General features: G+C 32.4%; 1 protein-coding gene across 2 annotated transcripts in view; it reads right to left on the bottom strand.

The window, feature by feature from the left end:
• Positions 1-358: 358 nt before the first annotated feature.
• Positions 359-22,312, bottom strand: part of LOC140452387 (cytochrome P450 4d8-like) — a 63,549-nt gene continuing 41,595 nt past the window's right edge. For both annotated transcript variants that reach the window (XM_072546616.1, XM_072546607.1), the window contains exons 6-9: positions 14,204-14,272; positions 5,787-5,902; positions 1,038-1,270; positions 359-661 (exon numbers count right to left, since the gene is read on the bottom strand). In XM_072546616.1, coding sequence (XP_072402717.1) covers positions 495-661; positions 1,038-1,270; positions 5,787-5,902; positions 14,204-14,272 — 585 coding nt within the window. In that variant the 3' untranslated portion in view covers positions 359-494. The remainder of the gene's footprint in view (positions 662-1,037; positions 1,271-5,786; positions 5,903-14,203; positions 14,273-22,312) is intronic.

Genomic DNA, 22,312 nt, shown 5'->3' on the forward strand with positions numbered 1-22,312 from the left:
TTCGTTCTTGCTTCTTATTTTTTTTTGCTTGCCGAAGGTGTCATAAGCTACTTTTTCAAAAATGTTCTCAAAGTCAGCTATTAATAATTTATATCTGGTTTCGTATATTATTGTTACAGATGAAATGTAAATTTTTAAGTTCAATTTCTACTTTAAGTGGTATTCCGAGAGATTAGGTTCTTTCTCGATACGCGTAGGGAGTTCAGGGAGTACGTATAGGGCGTCATCTTTAGTTAAAGTCGCCTTCACCGTCACTGTATCACTACGACTGTACACTGACATTTGTCTTTGGCATTCTAAAGAAAAAATATTACTTGCTGTTTTGATTTCATAACCTGTCAGATGTTAATAAAAAGCATTATGTAGAACATTTAATTGTAGAAAACCGATACAATTTTTTTACATTTACACCAAATTTAATCTTACGACTTAAATTATACCTAAAAATTACAAAAATACAAATAAACATCACAAATACGACGACTGAATCCGTATTAAATTTGATTCCAATCTCTTTTTCTCAGTTTTACTTTGACTCCGTTCTCTGATTTAAGAAATATCTCTGCAGCTACTTCAAGTTTGTGTCCACATGGTAACACTTCATAATTTCTTAAGAATTTAGATATGATAGTTTTCAGTAAATTCCATGCATATTTCTGACCTAAAATAATAAAAATATCATAATTACTTGTGCTAAACTTATTCTAAAGCTATTTGTCTGACCTCACTTTTTGCAGAATATTACTGTATTAATAGCACAGCACAATAAAAGAAAATTAAATGTGTTATAACATTTCACTTTCTAAATCGGATGCCGTTGTAAGTAGGATTACCAAAGGGACTAAATTGGTTTTAAAATCAAACTCCTTTCATTAATTATTTGATGTCCGAATTTAAAAATCCAAAAAAGAAACATGAAAAAGTGAATGCCAAAAAGACTTATCCAGAAATTTTGGAGATGTTTGTCGTTTCTGATATATTATTTCTTTTTTATGATAAGAAATTAATAATACATAATATTAAAAAATTTACAATACCTATACAATTTCTAGGACCAGCACTAAATGGAATATATGTGTACGGATGTAAATCTGTTGTATTTTCGAATCTGCTGGGGTTGTATGTATCGGGATCTGGGAAATACTTCGGGTTCCTATGTGCCCAATATATAATGATTAATAAAGCGGCACCTTTTGGAATAATGTTTCCATCGGTATATACTACATCTTTGTCAGCTTTTCGGCCAATATAAGGAACTGGTGGATACATCCTAAATATATAAAGTGAAAAATAATTAAGGTTGGAGACTTAGCTAGAATGATTATTCGATAACTACGTCACCTAATATAAAGATCAAGCCAGTAACCTAATACAGAGATGGGGCAAATTCGGATAAATCTTCATGCCATTCCGAGCGAGTACAGAGCAATTTTATAATTAAATATTATTGAGAGTACGGTAAATGGAACGTACCTTAAAATTGCGTAAATCTCATGAACTCCGAAGTTGACGTCCAAAAACTGCTAATACCCCAAACAAAATTGAGAAATCCGTATAGACAAAGCCAAAAGCTCGGGTTCATTTGGAAAAATATTCCCGTGATTTTTTTTTGCATAATCACTTTCATGAGATACCCTAGGCTCAAGGTTCAAGAGGTGGCCTAGGCGAAAAGTTGTTCAAATTTTTTGTTAACAATTTGTTTTTTAACCCAATTGCAACAATCGATTTTTTGGATTTTTTAGCCCAAACAATGTTTTTTGAATTTTATGGATCATTCTGAACAAAATATGTCCCTTATAATTTTTTTGTAAACTCGATCTTTTTCGAGTTATAATCAATTGAAAACTGAAAAAAGCGCAAAATTACTATTTTTAAGGCTCAAAAACACAAGTAAAATATATTATTTTTGAATTCACCAAGGACCTAAACTTATGATCAAACCATGTTCAATTATATCCCGATAAGTATTTTTGGGCTTATTTTATTTTGAAACATTGTTTTTGAGTCGTTAATGACGCGCTTATGACAGTAAGGGCGCTCGGGATACAGCGTGTATAAGATAGAGAAAAAAAATTTACGGCATAAATGTTTGCTGGTTTGAATTATCATTGTGCAAATGAGCACCCGCCCTGACATACGCGCTAATTAGCAATTAAAAGCAATGTTCGGTCGGCATTCAAAAGAATAGTATGTGTTTGGGATTGAATTTTAACGACGAACTTAAGACGAAATTCAAAATGACAGCCGGTTCTACAAGAGTGTTTAAGACGAAATTATTTCATTAAAATTCATTTTCTTTTTAAGAATAAGTTAATTTGGTCGAATTAATTTACAACTCCAATCTACGTATTTTAGTAATTTAGTAATCTACTGTATATATACGCAACTATAATTTATTTGTCTATTTTGCTAATTAAATTAAAAACTGTTTAACATCACACGGACTTTTGCTTCACTTGACTTCAGAGAATCCTACATATTGTTACGATAAATATTATGGCGCATAAAACTGTAAATATATTATTACTAATTCCTTTTCATTCTAGTAATTTCGAGGCTCAGTTGAAAGACCTGTTTACCTGAATTCTGATGAGTCACCCACGATTAGAATTTCCAGAATCAGGCCGAAAAAAAACCAGCCTGAGTTCCCGTTCATTCGAGGCAATTCAGGTCAACACTGCTGCGACCGGTCTTCCCCCATGTTCAAGCCAATTCATGTCTGCTTCTAGGGAACTCCGGAACTAACGGCATTTTATATTTAACCCTTAACTTGGCGCGCACATAACCACTGTAAGAAAAGTGTTATTGCTTACTGAATATTATCTTTGGGGGGCTCCATTTTCAGAGTCAATTACATTTTTGTTTCTATTTTAATTTTTTTGTCATTTTATTGACATTGTATCTTATAAGATACACTGCTAGGCGTACCGTACATTACAATGTATCTCGCAAGACACATTGCCAGGAATACCATAAAACAAGTACTGATGACCAATAGATACATTGCCAGGTTATTAGAAAAATACTTCCGTATCTAGAAAGATACATTGCAAAGATGTATATTTGTCATTTGGACCAATATATTAAATAATATTGGGTCATTGAATTAAATGAAAATTATCAAATTTTCACAAAAATTGCTGTTCGGTGTACAAAAAAACAAAAAGTCTAACGCAGCAGTTTAAAATTCTAGATGAATCTGCGGCTTAGACTAGAATATGCTGGTGTCTGATCGGCCTATGGTGGAGCAGTACGGCAAGGTCTTGCGGCTCGGTGATACTCCCCCATAGATCCCTACCGGACCGGGTATGTATATATATATATATATATATAATTTTCACAAAAATATAATAAAAACATTAAACAAATCTACAATTGTTTCGCTGAAGGTCTTTAGCATTTTCAAGACTTTTAGAAAAACAATTGTAGATTTGTTTAATGTTTTCATTACATTTTGTGGTACTGTGTTTTACTTCAATTATTATGAACAGATACCATAAAGTAGGGGTTTAAACCATAAACATAATATTGGATCAATTAATATCAAACAATTACATTTAAAAATTATAAATAAACTACAAAGATGATCAAACATTTATTTTTACAGCTTAAATTTAAAACTTCAAATAAAACTTCTCAAAAAATAAAAGTAAAAAGTAATAATAAAGTAATAATTTAGTTATGAAAATCATAAAAACAATTACGGGATTCCACTAAACATAACCTCGCTTTACATTTTGAACAACTCATAGTTGTTTGTCCTTTGCAACAGTTTCGACATCATCCTTTGGTTGTAAAAGTTGGAAAGTGTCCAAAAAGATCTTTTCTAACCTCTTCTCCAGGTATATTCTGGACGTGAGTACGAATCTTCTTTTTCGGTGTATTAATTCCGTCGGATTTCCTTTTTCTATTTTTCAATAGAAGGGATTCGACAAGTAATATTCTAAATTTCTTTAGACCCATACCATTTTCTTCGTCCTCCAGGAAATTATTATCTCTGCGATATAAAAGCCAAGCGTTATTGACCCATATATCCAGTATTTGGGAAAAATTGAAAGATACCACCTGTGACTTTTAAAATAAAGCGTAACTAGCATATCTGCCAAATCTACGCCACCCATATGTGCATTGTAATGCTTGATAATTAATGGGCAGGGTATTTCAATTTTCTTATATAATATACCAAATGTTTTTATCACTTTTCTGTTAATCCTCTAATGGGCAAAGTATCTAATAAGATACAATTAGTATTTGTCCCTATACCTGGTAATGTATCCAAAAAGATACTTATTCTATTTTCGTCAGTACCTGCCAATGTATACCCCAGGATACAAACTAACTTGTTGCTTAACTGGCAATGTGTCTTAGGAGATACTACTTTTCAAAGTGATCCTATCTGTTTATTTATAGACAAATCATGAATATTATTTTATACAATTATGTGCTGAAGACCCAATTAACTATAATTATAGTTTACCAATCCATACAATAACTAATAACATATAAATAATTAATTTACTTACCGAATGACACAAATTTGCACTTTCTTTGGAAGTCATTTTGTGCACGTCTACACAAAACACTCTCTGATTGTGGCAAAACTCTGTGTATGACATCCAAATTAATTTATTGGTTAGCCGAATGCTATAGGGAGAGGGTACGTTTAAAAGCTCGCGGCAAACTTCGTTTATGTAGAGGAAGTACATTTTAATAAATAACGTATCCTGGAGTGCACACCGTCAAGTTAAGGGTTAAAGAAGGAATTTTGTTGTAAACAGTTAGTTTTGGGAACATCGCGTCGAGTTTTTAAAATGTAACGCACGTAGATAAATTATATAATTATTAGTGTAAAACAGATTAGTCATATTGTACAAATAAAGACTTTAAATAAACTTATAAGTGTTATAAGTGTAGAACCTTTGATATTAAAAAAAAAACAATAAATTAGATTAATAATAACACAACAACTGGTGTCAAAAGTGGATATAAAATAAATTATGAAAATGACTACGATTTATGAACTCACAGTGACGAATTTAAGAAAACATCTCGAGGACAGAGAATTAGCTTCTACCGGAAAAAAGGCTGATTTAGTCCAACGACTAAAGGACGCTTTGGAGGAAGAGGGTTTTGATCCAGAAACTTATATAATTGGCCGTTCAAACGTTTATTGATGGTCTTCGTGATCATGAAATGCAGAGAACACTGCGACTAGCTCGTCACACGACGCTAGTTGATGTCTTATCCGCCGCCCTCGAATACGAGTCAGCTACGCAGGCCTCTGGCGGTTACAGTAAAGTTAGGACTGTAAAAGAGGAAGGAGATAAAGATAAACTTGACCAGCTCATTAATATTATGAAAAGTAAAACTTCTTTGAAATGTCGTGAAGATAGTGTATATGTAGATGGAGAAATAAATGGTAAAAGGCATACGTTGTTGGTGGATACCGGAGCGGCCAGACCCGATCTTTCCCCATGTTCGAGCCAATTCATGTCTGCTTCTAGGGAATTCCGGAACTAACGACATTTTATATTTAAAGAAGGAATTTTGTTGTAAACAGACATCGCATATATGACAGTTTTTGAACATCGCGTCGAGTTTTTAAAATGTAACGCACGTAGATAAATTATATAATTATTAGTGTAAAATAAATTAGTTATATTGTACAAATATTTAAATAAACTTATATAAATATATATAAACTATATAAATATATATATATATATATATATATATATATATATATATATATAGTATTAGTATATTAGTGTATATTAAAATATTACCTTAGAGACTCCTTAATAGCCAGTTCTAGATACTTCATTTCCTGAAGATCGCGGATGGTCACATTTCTATTTACATTTTCTTCAAATATTTGTTTTTGTTCTTGAACAATCTTGTCCTAAAATAATAATCATGTAAATCATTAAATAAAGTTTGAATAATTTTAAGAAAAAAGTCGGGAGCTAGCAATTAATTAATTGCGACGTTAGAACCAGAGGGTCCCAATTTACAAATCGTAAATTTTACAGAAGCAAATTTAAGTTTGGAACATCAGAATATGTTTCAAAACAAATGTCAAAGGTTACATCCCATTCAAGATAGTAAATAAGTTAAATTTAGTTATGAGTCATAGGTTTATAGATTTTTCTAATTTTGTCTTTTCAACTTTAACCCTAAACAGAGCGTCTGCAAAGGATCCACAGCCTTCTGTGGACCGTATGTAGCAACAGAAGATGATCGCTAGTTTTTATTTGGCTTCGTGTATGAAGTGTTTTCGGGTGTATGGGATTGAGTATGGTTGTCGATTGATAATTAAATGCATTCGGATGAATTCGCAAACAGAACCATTGTTTTCAGAATTTTTTGGTTCTTTAAAATGCATGGAGGATAACCGTGGCTATTGCACCACATTAAACACTTATCATTGTAATCAGCAATAAGATTGAAAATCACAGAAAACCAATGTCCTTGTCCTTTTAGTTATTGATTGTACGGTTCTCATATACAGTGTTTTTAAGAACATCGTAATTATTATTAGGAAGATACCGATGTTTTTTAACAATTGTTTTTAGGGCGTCTAAATTCTAGATGGACTCGAGAAAAACAAGGCGTCTTAAGAACATTTTGAGCCTGAGTGTTAGAACCCCGAATCGTTCTTAAAACGTATCTTATGAGAACGATTCGGGGGCTAGGGACTAAATTTGGACCAAAACTTATGGAAGTAATGTAAATTTTTCTACAGAGTTTACGGAGGATTTTTCCCGTCGCTAGACTTCTGTTTCTCTGTCTATGCTTAAGTAGCGTATACAGGGAGGATGGTATTCAATAATTGGCCTGATAAAAATGTTTGCAGCTATGCAGGAGCTTTATTAGTTACATTGAATTTACGTAGATATACTCTGAGGAAGTTTTTGATATGCACGCAGTTATGGACAGACGCTGTGTTTGTGTCAAAAATACAAATTTTTCTTATGGCATTTTTGTCCGTGAGAGCCACATTCGGATAATTAAAAGCATCTTCAAGGTGAATAGGATTGTTGAGTATATTGGTCTCAAGACTACCGATATGCAGAGAGCCGGTTGTATTCTGTTTTGGTGATAGGGTCTCTGAATCTCTTCTGTTATCGAAGTAGACGGCTTTTTTATCGAATAAGTAATAGAATGTGATCTAGAAGTACCGGAGAATATTTATTTTATATAAAATAGACTCATGTATTACGTTGTCAATGTGAGTGATTGCTAAATCGACTTGCTCGGTAAATATTAGTGTGCCTAACTTGAGGAGATTTATGTCATGTATTCTTGGAATAGTTTCTAGTGGAATTTACGATAATCTCGCCCATATATGGCTGAAATGGGGCGGGTAGAATAGTCAGATCAGCTCTTACCAGAAGAGACAGATAATATTACGTCACTATGGAGTCCTAGTCCATACTGGAAATACTCGACGTCGAACCGTTTAATGATATGGTCAATACAAATTATGTAAGCGACAACTGATGTACCCTGTTGTCTGAAGAGCATGAAGTTAGAATTTGGGATCTGATAATGGGGAGGTTGATTAGAATGTCTATCAGATGGATGCCATCAGGGTTCATGTTGTGGGGATGTGTAATAAGTTGGTCGTTTCTGCGAAACTCTAGATTTTAGGACAGTGGTATAATGTAAAATGCGTATGTGTAGAACTAGGAAGGTGTCAGTTGGGGTACAGATTTGGATGGTGTGACGGTGGAGAATATTTTTGATAAGGTGAAGTTTTCTATTGGCACCTTAATAGTTAAATTCACAGTATACAATACATATATGGTGTGAGAGAGGTGTTCGCTTTTGCAATATTTAAAACAATATTTCTTCCTAATTAGAGCTACGTTCCTGAATTGAGCATTTCACACTAGTGCTTTTACCACCTAAGTAACTAATGTTCTTTCAGAGCAGCGGAACAGTGGGATTCCGAGTCCGTGAAGACTCTGACTACAAAGGTGAGAGTATTGCAGTCTTTGGATACTATCCTGATACCTTTTATATAGTGAAAACCTTACATTATTAGGTATTCCTCAGTATACATGGTATGTTGCTGCGATTCTTGTGATTGGTCTTGTGGGCATGCAAGTGGACGGGCCACTGTGGTTTGCCAATTTAGTTTTGTGTTTATTTTTTTCTTTTTTGTAGAGTTTGTTTGCATGCCGTTGGAATGCTTTGAGCATCATCTCTTGTATTTAAATTGTTTGTATGTTGTTAAATTTCTATTGTTTCCCTGTTTACACATTTTTCTATTTTTATTGTTAGCTAGCATCGTTGCTTAATTTAAATTTATATTGTGTCCTGTGCTTATGATATGTTGTGTTAGAGATATTTAATTATGTTCTTTTAGTCTTACCTATGTCCATCGATTGGTCTGTCCGATGTACGATTTGTCGAAGTCCTCATAAGGGGCTGTTTTCTTGACCAGCTACAGAAAATTCCTTTAGAGACTTTGAAAATGAGTTATTAGTTGAAAATATGATTTTTTTCTACTTTGTAAGAGAACAAACGCCAATGATACTGATAAAAAATAACTATGGAACTGGTAAATAGAAATACACAACAGTTGTTAAAAATGTTTTGAGGAAATCACTAGAGACAACATGCAAAATTATGAGAATGCAAAAAATATTTGCTAAATCAGACGGCAGACGGCAAACGACATCTACTGATATTATTGTATATAGTGAGAGGTTTTTCTCAAAAGCAGATATTATTTATGAAGAAAAGCGCAAACGTTTGCTATCAACAAATGCTGAAAAAATTGTTTTTATTCATCACAACTTACCATTAATACATTTATAATATAATAATATAGTAATATCGTAATTTTTTTTATTTAAATTACTTAACTTTTTAAATAATATGTATTTTTTTCAATGATTTGATATTCGGTATTCAGCTGAATAGCATGCCGGATACCAAATATTTGAAAAAGTAGCAGAATATGCCGAATACCGAACAGTACCCAAATATTTGTGGCATCACTAATTTAAACTACAGACATTTAAGTCCACCAGAGATATTATAGTTCATGATAAATAAATTAGAATGAAAATAAATAATAAAAAAATCGGTTCAAAATTCTGTAAATATCAATTTTTTACTTTTCTAATTTCCTAATACATTTAAAAATATGAATGAAAAATATGAAAATATTTAAAGATATTTAAAGATATTTTTAAATCTCTATAATATATATATATATATATATATATATATATATATATATATATATATATATATGTATATATATATATATATATATATATATATATATATATATATATATATATATATATATATATATATTGAGATGATATTAAACATAGGAGGAAGAAATATAGTGATTAAAAATAATTTATAAGTTATATACTAGAGAATATTATAAAATATATTTATATGAGGGCATTCTTAAGAAATTAACATAATAATAAGTTTAAAAAGTGTTTAAGTTGCAATGTATTTGGTTATTTTACTAATTATAATATTGTAAATATATTTAAGTGAGCCATGTGCATAGGCAACCAAATATACTCTGAAAGTGACAGTTAAGTGATGGTTGCGAATGTAGAAGTGGGGTTATTTGTTAATTTAAGATGTTTAGTTTACATATAGTTACGGATTTGAAATAGTGTAATTTATTGATTTGGGGTGTTTAATTTACATATAAGTTTATATTCTGATCTGAAAAGCCTAAATGTCAATAAAATTCTCGATAGAAAAGTAAAGAATTCTCTACAACACTAAGTTAACCCTGTTTGCGAGATAGACTATTCGAGAAAATTCATATATTTAGGAAATAGAACAATTCGAATATGATTTCTTGCCATATGATTCTGGAACATTGAAAAGATATAAATACACGGTGATTTGGATTCAAGATGGTCAGTTAGACAGACACAGTTAGAGAGACACAGTTAGTATAAGTTCAGTCAGTCAGTATATAGTTAGGCAGTTGGGGAGATTTTCAAGATAGTAAAGTCAGTATAAAGAAAGGAGAGGACACAGTTAGTAAGCAGTCAGTATGAAGTCAGTAAAAAGTCATTAGTCAGTCAGAATTAGGAAGAAAGTATAAAGTATGCAATAATCAGTCATTTAGTAATAAAATTAGATAGTATTGGAAAGTATATTAGAAGAATATTGTATGGAGATTGGAAGAAATTAAAATTATAATAGTTATATGGTGATTGGATATTGGTATATTAAAAAGAAGAATAAATATAAATGCTGTTAAGAAGAAAAATATTTTAAATTGGTGAAAGGTGATAATTGGAAAAAGTAATTTCACAAAAACAAGGATAACCGAGGCTGAGAACGAAGACATTGGTGATGAAAATATTTATTTTGGAGAACAGTTTCATTTATACATTCAGTGACTGAAAGGTATACAATTTTGTTAATATAATTTAATTAGTATCATAAGAATTTCAATTTTAAAGATAGTTTGTTTAAAATTTACATTGTCTATATAATTTAATTAGTTTCATAAGAATTTCAATTTAAAGATAGTTTGTTTTAAATTTACATTGGCTATGTTAAATATATATGTGTGTTTCATAATAGATATAATAAAGATAATTTCAAAAGGTGCTTACAAACTAATTCTTTGAGAACCGCGATAAAAACCCTATATATATATATATATATATATATATATATATATATATATATATATATATATATATATATATTATTAAAAAACACTCATTGCTCATTAAATCATTCACAAATAATACATCATCACAATATATATATATATATATATATATATATATATATATATATATATATATATATATATATATATATATATATATATATATATATATATATATATTTTGTTGTATTCCTGCTAGGAATGAACGAGAGGCGTGTTTTGCTGTCACCAGGGCACCTTTTGTAGAAGGTCCGTAACTGAATTAAGACACTTGTTGCATAATAAAACATCAAAATACTAATATGTTGTTTTATTTGCACCTTCTCGTGCACTAACATGCTGCAACTGAAGTAAGTCTACAATTAAATTGTTTACGAAGAGATTTAGTTTATATAGAAACAGCCCAGAAGCTCAAATCTTCCAGTTATTTAGGAAGGAGTTGTTTACTACTTTTATTCTAATTAAATAGTTCTAGAATATTTACTTTGTCAAAAATAATGAATTTTAATAAACAAAATATTTCCAAAAATGAAAAATATTGAAAAATAGGAAAAAACCTTATTCTAGAACGGGAATATTTCGATACTTTATGAATATGGAATAACTTGTTTACGGTTTTTAACTGCGTTTGGAAAATTTATAAATTATTATTTATGTCAATATTTATGTGTCGGAAAACAACATTTGAAATAAGTTTATACAGTGTGAATAATAAGTATCTAGTGTAAAAATATGAGGTATACAACACCTCCGGGGCTGTTTTAAAATTTTTGATTTTAAAAAATTAACAAAAATTTTAAAGAAAGTAGAAATAGAAAATAAATTTTGATTTAAATAAAATTAATACAAATGTTAAAGAAAGATAATAAAATAAATTTGACAATATTAGTACAGCAAAACAATAATAATAATTAAAGTTTTATAAAATTAACTAAAGTTATAAGTTATGTTCGATGAGGATGTGCGTTGTCATGCATACAATAGCAATAGACGTACGACAGGATTTAAAACTTCCTTGATGTATACAGCACCATTGACTCTTCTCTTCAGAACCAGCAGTGACGTCCGTGTATCACTCATAATACCACCCCAAACCATAATACTGCCACCTTCAAATGGCACACGCGGTTTAGCTGTTTCTAGTGGGGCTTGTCGTCCTGGGCCCTCTAAACCAGTGTTCTTCGCGAATCAGATAACAAGTCAATTTTTGACTCATCAGAGAACATCACGTTATTCCAGTTAGGATCATGATACACCATTTCTCTAGCCCATTGCAACCTTACTATTTTGTGTTGGTAGGTTAGTTGAGGAACACGTAGCGGTCTTCTACGATACAAATTTACCGCATTTAGTCTGCGTGTTATTGTTTGCCGTGAAATATTCAGTCCTTGAAGCCTAAAAATTTCTCTGGATATGCCACTTGTAGATTCCAGACAATTTCTACGAGCTATAAATGTTATTTGCCGGTCTTGTGCTGCTATTGTACATCGATTTCTACCACTTCTGGGACAATCCTTGACGTGATTTGTATCTTGGAATTTTTTTTTTAATTTTCGACATTTTTAATACAGCACTCTGATTAACATCAGCAATATTCGCGATATAACTCTGACTAAAGTCCTGTTGTAACAAAGCCATTACTCTGGATCTGTCAAAATGAGATATCACGTTTTTAGGCATTTTTAAACGGCTCAATTCAAATTTAAACAAAGACTGAAATAATGTGTAAATACGCTCATCAGTTGAATGTGACCAAAATCATACAAAAACGATTCAAATTTTTTATCATTTTTATTTAAAAAACCCTCTAGAATGAATATCAACATAAGTTTTAAAACCACCATAGGCGTAGATATATTATCTGTACGTATTCCAAACTTTTGGACATGTATATATATATATATATATATATATATATATAAATATATATATATATATATATATATATATATATATATATATATATATATATATATATATATATATATATATTGTTGTACTTTTGAATGTCCATAAGCAATAAAAAACCGATATACAAATTTTATTACTTAAATAAAAATTAAAATTATTGATATTTCATAAAGACACGGGCATATGAATTTTCAAACATCCTGTATAAGAGAAAATATGTATTTTAAGTTGTTCGAAGAATTGTTCATTAGGCCTCAGAGACAAGACTTTCAAATATTATCGATAAGAAATTTAAATAAGTCGGTTTATTGTGGAATGGATTTACCCGGAATAAAAGTGTATATAGAAAGTGTTGAACAATAGACCGGGATTTGCGGTGGTTTTCTCCCCGAAAGATTATATCGGTAAAAGTTTATTAACAAAAGACACTGAATTGAGAAACAGGTATCGTTTGTAGCTATTAGTAAGAAATATTTGTAAAGCAGATAGATTTAGTTAGAATAATTAAAGAAGTTTGTTTTCTGGAATTACCCGAATGACGTTTTATAGAGAGAGTTGGGTGGTAACGATATACGTCACAAGAGGTGGATGATTTTTATTGGTCAATTTTTGAATGCAAGGAGGTTGGTTTTGGCTATGAGATAGGAGAGAGAAAAAAAAGGTTAGTTAGTCAGTTTTCGTCGTCCAAGAAGGAAGGAGCTTTGTGATTTGTGTTTGTTTGAAGTCCCGAAGACGTAATTTACCGGGTGTGTTTATTTGCGGTGTAAAAGCTGACCAGTGTGAGGAACGGGGTACAGAGAGATAGAAAACCAAAGGGCATAAGAATATTAATAGCAGACGAAGCCGGAAACATTTGGAGATACAAGGACAGATAGGAGAAAGGTGTACGTCCTCTGGACCACAATAGGAGCAGAAGCAGAGAAAGGATTTTTTTGTTGTGGCGTGGCCATAGAATTGCAACGGCAGAGAAGGAAAGGTCAGTCAATTTTCATTAGAGCCGGAGTGTGATTTTCATTTATTAATTAAATAAATTAAATAAATAATAGAGACAGTTAATTTTGCGATCACCTAAAAAAAAAAGGAATTATAAAAAGAGCTTAGTTATAACACATATTAAAAATCAATGTAAAATAACATTTGGGTCCATGATAGAAAACAACTTCTCATATATTTAAAGTTAGTATATTGCAAATATTACAGGATTGATTGTTATATAAAATTTCATTAAAATAAAGGACATCTCACATATAGTTCAGTTGAAATTCTATGTATTTTATTCAGGTCATATTACCTATCCCGATTAGGACGCCAATTGGAAAATATTTTGAATCCACGATCAAAGGTAAATCGTACAATTTAAATAGCCTGAGATTGTAATTAATTAATGCTGATTTATTGTGATTAATTGGAGATTAGTTCATTTAATAAATATAGACAGGATTTTTCCTAAGTAAGCAATATAATACAATTTAAATAGCATAACAATATATATATATATATATATATATATATATATATATATGATGAGATATATAGTATGAGAGAGAGAGAGAGAGACAATTTACAGCCCAAACATATATACTTATCTATTAAAGTTATATAACTTACCTGTACATCCTTGTTATTTGACAAACAATATAAGCAGAAACTTATAGCATATGCGGTGGTGTCATGTCCCTAGAACAATAATTATTATAAGACTACATATTAAAAAAGATAATGGGAAAAATACAGATATAATGATTTATTGACAACGATTTGCAACTTTGTAATAAGTGTTTAAATTATTATTATTTCTTTCTTTTACTTTTTTTTTTATTATTATATGATTTAACGAACATTATTTCTTCTAAAGAAAATGTTTTTTTTAGATAACAAAGCTCAATATTCTATTTTGATTTTTAATCTATTTTGATCCAATATTACCTTTCTTTCAGGATCAGGAATTACACACAATAAAAAAAATTCAACAATATTAGTATCAATAAGGATCCTGAAACATCTATAAGAAAATATTCGAAGAATATATTGTTACGAAAGTTCCGTAAGATTTATCCCACATAAAAAAAGTCCCGTGACGAAAAAGAAAAAGTAGTAGTTCGAGAACATTCAAGATGACATCTAAAATTCATGAAATGTCTAGTGATGTTTAGAACGTCAGAAAGTCTATATAAACAGATATTTTTAACAGTTTAGAACAGTAGTATTTTAAGTTTTGTAGTTTAGTTTATAGAATAACTACATACGCAGAATGGAGGAGACCCGTGTCGTCAAAATAGCAAGAGATAAGTCACCAGTCGGCAGAAGAAGTATTGGACGACCGCGCAAAAGATGGAGTGACAACCTTCCATAGAGGCATTAATCCGCCAATGAACAAGTAGAATTGCTTATAAAGATAAAGAAGAAAAAGAAGAAGAAGTTTATACTTGTCATTGAGTTATCTTCTTCTTCTTTAAGTTCCATCTTCTATCGAAGGTTGGAAATCATCATGGCTATGTGGACTCTGTTGACTGCCGCTCTAAAAAGTCCTGCACTCCTGCATTCAAACCATTCTCTTAAGTTCTTAAGCCAGGATATTCTTCCCACATTTCGCTTTCCTCGGATTTTGTCTTGCATAATAAGTTATAATAATGCGTATTTTTGCCCTCTTATCACATGTCCTAAGTACTCAAGTTTTCGTCTTTTGATAGTTAATACTATTTCCGCCTTATTTCCTATCCTTCTAGTTACTTCCACGTTTGACATTCTTTGAATCCATGATATTCGTAAGATTCTTCTGTAACACCAAAATTCAAAGGCGGCCAACTTATTCAGATGGATTTGTTTTAGTGTCCACGCTTCCAAGCCATAAAGACGAGTAGAGAACACGTAACATCGAAGCATTCTCAGGCGTGGTTCTAACCTTATATCCCGACAACAAAGAAACTTTTTAAGTTTAATGAATGATGCACGTGCTATTTTAATGCGTATCCTAATTTATTTGGTTTGGTCTACATCTGATGTTATCCATGTTCCTAAATATTTATAGTTATTAACACTCTCAATTGCAGTATCTTCAATAGTCAATTGGATATTTGCCTGTGCAGATTTAGTCATGATCATGCATTTAGTTTTCTTTAAATTTATCTTCAGTCCGTACTCATGACAGCGTTCATTAAGCCGTTGCATTACGTTCTGTACATCATAGTTGTTATCTGTCATTATCACTGTATCGTCTGCAAAACGTAAGTTATTCAAAACTTCTCCATTGATAGATATACCTTCTATTAAGTCTAAAAGCGCTTTTTGAAATACCGCTTCACTGTAGACATTGAAAAGTAGTGGGAACATCACGCAACCCTGGCGGACCCATTTTGATATTTTGATATTTTGGGTGTACTGGTTGTACTGGTGTACTGGTTTTTAATATATCTACAAGCTTTTTATGTTGAACCTTATCAAATGCCTTTTCAAAGTCTACAAAATATAAGTACATGTCCTGATTCATATCCATGCATCTCTGAGCCAGTGCATTCAAGCCTAACAAAGCATCTCTTGTACTCATAATACCATTTCTAAAGCCAAATTGTGTGTCATTAATTTCATATTCAAGAGTTTTAACAATTCTGCTGTAAATTACTTTCAAAAATGTTTTAAGTGTGTGACTCATTAAAGCTATTGTTCTGTGATCTGAGCAAGTTATTGCACTTGGCTTTTTGGGAATTGCTACAAAGGTCGATTGCAGCCACTGTCTGGGGATTGTGGCAGTCTGATATATTAGATGAAAGAGTTCAACCACTACGTCAATAACATCTTCATCGATGAGTTTTAATAATTCGATTGGCACATCATCTCGTCCAGTAGCTTTACCCTCTTTTGTGTTTTTGATGGCATAGATGACTTCTTCTTTTAATATTGGTTGTCCGGTATCCTCGGTGATTTCTAATGACAGTTTTTCTCTTTCATCATTAAATAGTTGTTGGATGTAATTGGTCCAGTGACATAATCTCTCCTTCATATCAGTAATAACATCCCCTTTATCATTTTTAAGGATATTCGTTCTTGTACGTTTCAGAAACTAGGAACAGAAACTTGTACCCGAAAAAATCACTGGTTTGACGATGAATGCAAAGACGCAACACAGAAAAAAAATGAAGCCTATGCAAAAATGCTTACCCGCCGAACTAGAACAAGTATAGAGAATTACCAGACAAAGAGAAGAGAAGAAAAGAAAATACACAGAATGAAGAAACGAAACCACTTAAAAAAGGAACTTCTATATATAGAAAACCTCAACAGAAAGAAAGAATTCAGAACATTCTATAAGAAAGTTAACATCAACAGAAAAGAATTTAAGGCAAACACAAATCAATGTAGAAGTTTAAATGGCGATCTCTTAACAACAAGAACAGACGTACTAAACCGATGGACGGAATATTTTAACCAAATACTTAATATAGAGGAAGAAGAAAACCCGGAAGACGAAAGCTGCGAGGTAAGCGGAGCAGACGAGAGGGAGGAGGATCCACCAACGATCCTGGAAGTTAAAGACGCTGTAAACAAACTAGCCAGAAACAAATCACCCGGAATAGATAATCTCCCAGCGGAATTATATAAAGAAGGTGGCCACGATATCATAATAGCCCTACAGCAGCTTATAAAAGAAATATGGATACAGAAGTCCCTTCCCAATGATTGGAATATTGGAATACTTTGCACCATACACAAAAAGGGTGATATCTTTGAATGCTCTAACTATCGAGGAATTACGCTCCTAAATGCAGCGTATAAAATATTCTCCAATATACTATGCCATCGTATGGCACCATATGCAGAGCGAATAATAGGACAATACCAGGCTGGTTTCAGAGGTGGTAAATCAACAATTCATCAGTTTTTGACCCTAAGACAAATTCTAGAGAAAACACTGGAATACGGTGTAGACACGCACCACATATTTATAGACTACAAGGCAGCCTACGACTCTGTAAATAGAAGAGAATTGTTTAGAGCAATGATAGACCTAGGAGTACCAAATCAGTTGGTAAGTTTAACCAAACTAACCCTTGAAAAAGTTGAATGCAAAGTACGAATCCAGGGGGAACTCTCTGAACCTTTTAAAACAAATAACGGGCTACGTCAGGGAGACCCACTCTCCTGTATACTATTCAATCTAGCTCTGGAAAAAGTAATACGTACGTCACAAATCACAACTACCGGTTCAATATATAACAAATCTGTGCAAATCCTAGCATATGCTGATGATATCAATATTGTTGGGAGAACGGAAAACGCAGCACGAGAGGCGTACGTAGCATTAAAGGAAGCGGCTACAAAAATGGGTTTAATAATAAACACCAACAAAACAAAATACATGAAAATAGGTACGCAACCACAAACACTACGGCCACTTGTTATAGAAAATGACGTCATCGAAGCAGTTAACGAATTTGTATACCTGGGAACGCTCGTCAATACTGAAAATGACACTACCGCAGAGATAAACCGCAGAATTTGCACGGCTAATAGATGCTATTTTGGGCTTAATCTCCTTTTTAAATCTACAGTTATATCAAGAAATACAAAAGTAAAACTCTACAAAACAATAATAAGCCCAGTCCTAACATATGATTCAGAAACCTGGACTTTAACAAAAAGCAATGAAAACATGTTAGGATGTTTCGAAAGAAAAATACTAAGGCGCATTTATGGAGCGGTAAATGAAAATGGTGTCTGGAGAAGACGATACAACTTCGAACTCTATAGGATATACCAGGAACCAGATATCGTAAAACACATAAAGATAGGACGTCTGAGGTGGGTAGGCCATGTAATGCGGATGGAGCAAACCGACCCAGCTAGAAAAACGCTCCTTGATAGACCTATTGGTCAAAGAAGAAGAGGAAGACCCAGAACAAGATTCCTAGATAACATAGACCAAGATATGAGAAATATGGAAATACGTGCTTGGCGGAGGAAGGCGATGGATAGGGACGACTGGAGAAAAATTCTTGGGGAGGCTAGGACCCACACAGGGTTGTAAAGCCAAAATGATGATGATGACGTTTTCTAGAACCTGTAAATTTTTAAACTTTTTTGTGTAAATTAAAGGTATTATACTTTTTATCCAGATCTTCTATTTCCTTGCATCTGTCGGAGAGCCACCTCTCTTTTGCCTCTCGAATTTTCTTTCTGATGTTTCTCTGAATGTCTTTGTATTTATTCAGGTGTTTTGCTTTATGTTTCCTTCGTTCTTCCATAAGTTCAAGAAGTTCTACTGTCATCCAAGGTTTTGTTTTTTCTCCAAGTGGTTTGAAGGTTTCTTTTCCAACTGACACAAGGGCATGTTGAATTTTTCCCCATTTTTGGTCAATAGTTAAAATTTCCCCATTATCTTCTTTGACTTTCCTTAAGTTCTCGTTTATTTTAAATTTCGTTTCCGCATTATGTCTTGTCTTGTTTGACACGTCTTGTATCCATGATTTTCTTGGTGCTAGGGCTGTTGACCTTCTTTAGTTTCACTCTCATCGACAACCAGGTTGTGATCGAAGGATATGTCCGCTCCTGGAAAAGTTTTAGATGATATTATAGAATTTCTATATCTTCTGTTGAAGATAATATAATCTATTTAATTTCTGACTACTTTGTTGTTATTGTCAGCTGGTGACCTCCATGTATATAGTCTACGTTTAGGAAGTTTGAACAAGGTATTTGTAATTATGAGATCCTCATTGACACAGAAATCGACAAGCCTATCGCCACGTTCATTCCTTTCCCCTTGTCCATATCGCCCCACGCAATTCGTCACTTCTCCTTGGCCCACTTTAGCGTTCAAATCGCCCATTATAATATTTATATCTTGTCTTTTAGTTAGCCTTAAGACATTGTCGATTTGTTCATAGAAGGCCTCTAGGGTGTCTTCATCCTTGTCTGCAGTGGGAGCATATAGTTAAATTGTATTTATTTCGCGTTTTAAATGAGAGTTTAGAGACAGCATTAATACTCGATCAGAGTAGGGAACAAAGTTACAAACAGCTTTCTGAGAATTCTTATCAACTATAATGCCAACTCCCTGTTTGTGCTTTGAGTCGTTGTTTCCAGAATAATACATTGTTCCATTTCTGGTGTTACATTTTCCTGATTCAGGCCATTGTATATCGCTAAGGCCCAGTATGTTAATTTTCTCTGCACATTTCCGACACAGCGTTATTCAGCATTTAAAGCAGGTTTTTTAAAGTCAGTTAAAAGTTCCATATCAAAAGCATAACGAAAGCCTGCAAGACTGTGAAGCCGATATTAAATAATTATTGCATTTGGCCTAACCTCAGGCACCTAAAGATTTCCTAGAACAAATTGATATGGGATATTGAAACGCAACAAGCTCGATTACGGCATCACCAAACGCTAAATGGAGCACTAATCTCAGCCCAGGAGTACGAAGCGGCGAAAAGTATTTCTATTTCTCGCCCAAAATTGAAAGAAATCAGATTTGCAGAAAATGAGGATGTCACTACACAGATAATGAACAACTTATTTTATCCAGGATTTTTATCCAGGAGTTTTTTACCAAAAACAACAAAAAATTAAAAATATTAGGATTAAAAATAAAATTTCTTTTATAGGGGCCTCGTATTTAGAGACTCTAGGACAAAATAAGTTTTCAATTTTATCCAACTACGATAAAAATTTTCCTATTATTACACAAAATAAAATGTCCCTAACATCTGCGCAATCTACTTCTAATGCAGCTACGAGTACTAATTTTAATCCAACTTTTCGCCAAAACTCGAACCAGTTCCTAACAAAAAGAGGAAAGCCAATTCTTCTCCTGATGTATCTTCTAACTCTGTTCAGCTACCTCCCATGTTTAATTTCAGATTTGGATCATCTCAACCTCTACCTGCTAATTCATCCCGTTCCACATCTCACAGTGGAGAAAGGGAGAACCAAGATATTGCTCGAGCTATGACTAACTTTGTAATTCTTCTTCTTCTTCTCGTAGCACTAAAACCCGGGGTGGGTTTTGGCTGACTGCACAACTTGCTTCCATCTTGAACGGTCGTCCATAATAGTTGGGTCAGTGGGCAGTCCCATTGTTCTTAGATCTGACCATATATTGTCTCTCCATCGCATTCGTGGAGGTCGTAAGGGTTGTCTTCCTGTGGGGGCTTCGTGCCATATTACTTTGGCAAAGCGGTTATTAGGGAGACTATGAACATGGCCAGCCCATCTAAGACGTTAGGATTTAATCTCTTGGACTATATCGCTCGCTCTATACATCTGCTTGACCTCAGCATTTGTTCTCATTCGTTAAACTTTGTAATTTGTAACTAAAACTTTGTAACTAGTTTTTTAAAAAATATACGTACATTGGACGATTGAAATCTTTAGATAATGAAATATGAAATCATGAAATTAATTCTGTATTGGAGGGCACAAAAGAGGTTACACAATTTTCTCTGTCTTAAATAGATTTAAAATCATGCAATGGAATCGTAGATCTGCTGTCGCCAACAAAAACAGTTTAACACATTTTTTAAATGAAAATAATATTGATGTTGCCTTGTTGAGTGAGACATGGTTTAAATTCCATAAACAATATAATTTTAAGGGTTATAAGATTGTCCGTCGCGACCGATATGACGGTTATGCAGGAGTGGCTATACTTATAAAATTAATTCATCGTTTTGAAGAAATTTGTATTACATAAAATTTTAATGACGATATTCTTGTTTGTGGAATCACATTAAAATATAATCACTCTGACATTAATTTTGTTCTTCAATTTATAGACCTCCAGATATTCGATCGACTTCCACAGATTGGTGTAAAATATTGAAACAATTTAATTTTCCTTGCATTATAGGTGGTGATATGAATCTGTATAACAGCTTGTGGGGTTCACTTAAAATGATGGCATTGGGTACCAACTTATTAATGCCATTGATACACTTGATTTAGTTGTTCTTAATAATGGCAAAGCAACCTGTCTGACCCGCCCGAATGTGACACAATCTAGTGTTGATATTACGTTGTGCTCTCCTGATTTAGTAAAAGAAATTACTTGGGACGTCTTAGATGACACATTGGAATCGAATCATTATGTAGTTTAAATTAATCTTTCTTCTGTTAATTTTTGTAATGAACACATTCTTCCAAAGTCCAAATGGAGTGTTAATAAAACCAATTGGACCCAATATTCTGATCTGATTGAACAAAATTTTCTTAACTATTCTGACAGCTTGTCTACCTCAGAGAAATATGACTTCCTAATGGAAAGTATTAATATTGCATCTTCTTAATCCATTCCGATAATAAACCCTTTAAAATCATTAAACGACCACCTTCTCCGTGGTGGGTGAACAAGTTGTTTCTGACAGGAAAGGTGCTTTAACAACATATAAAACTAACTCTAGTTTCGCTAATTACGTACAATGTCAGGAAGTAATGGCTAAAACAAAAAAAGTTCTAAAACTAAAAGCCAAAGAAAGTTGGAAAAACTGGTGTTCATCCTTAAATAAAAATATGCCTATTAAAAATTTTTGGAATGAAGTAAGGAAAATGCAAAGGAAATATACTCCAAGTTTTAATCATTTTAATGATGAATTGATTGAAGAATTTTTTGACAAAATAGCACCTCCATGAGTTGATACTGCTATAAAAATTCAAAATAATCCTATAACTTCAAGTCATTTTCTTCTAAATCCATTTACACATGAAGAACTTGACTTTGCGCTA

The sequence above is a fragment of the Diabrotica undecimpunctata genome, chromosome 1 (assembly GCF_040954645.1).
Source record: "Diabrotica undecimpunctata isolate CICGRU chromosome 1, icDiaUnde3, whole genome shotgun sequence".
NCBI lineage: Eukaryota > Metazoa > Arthropoda > Insecta > Coleoptera > Chrysomelidae > Diabrotica > Diabrotica undecimpunctata.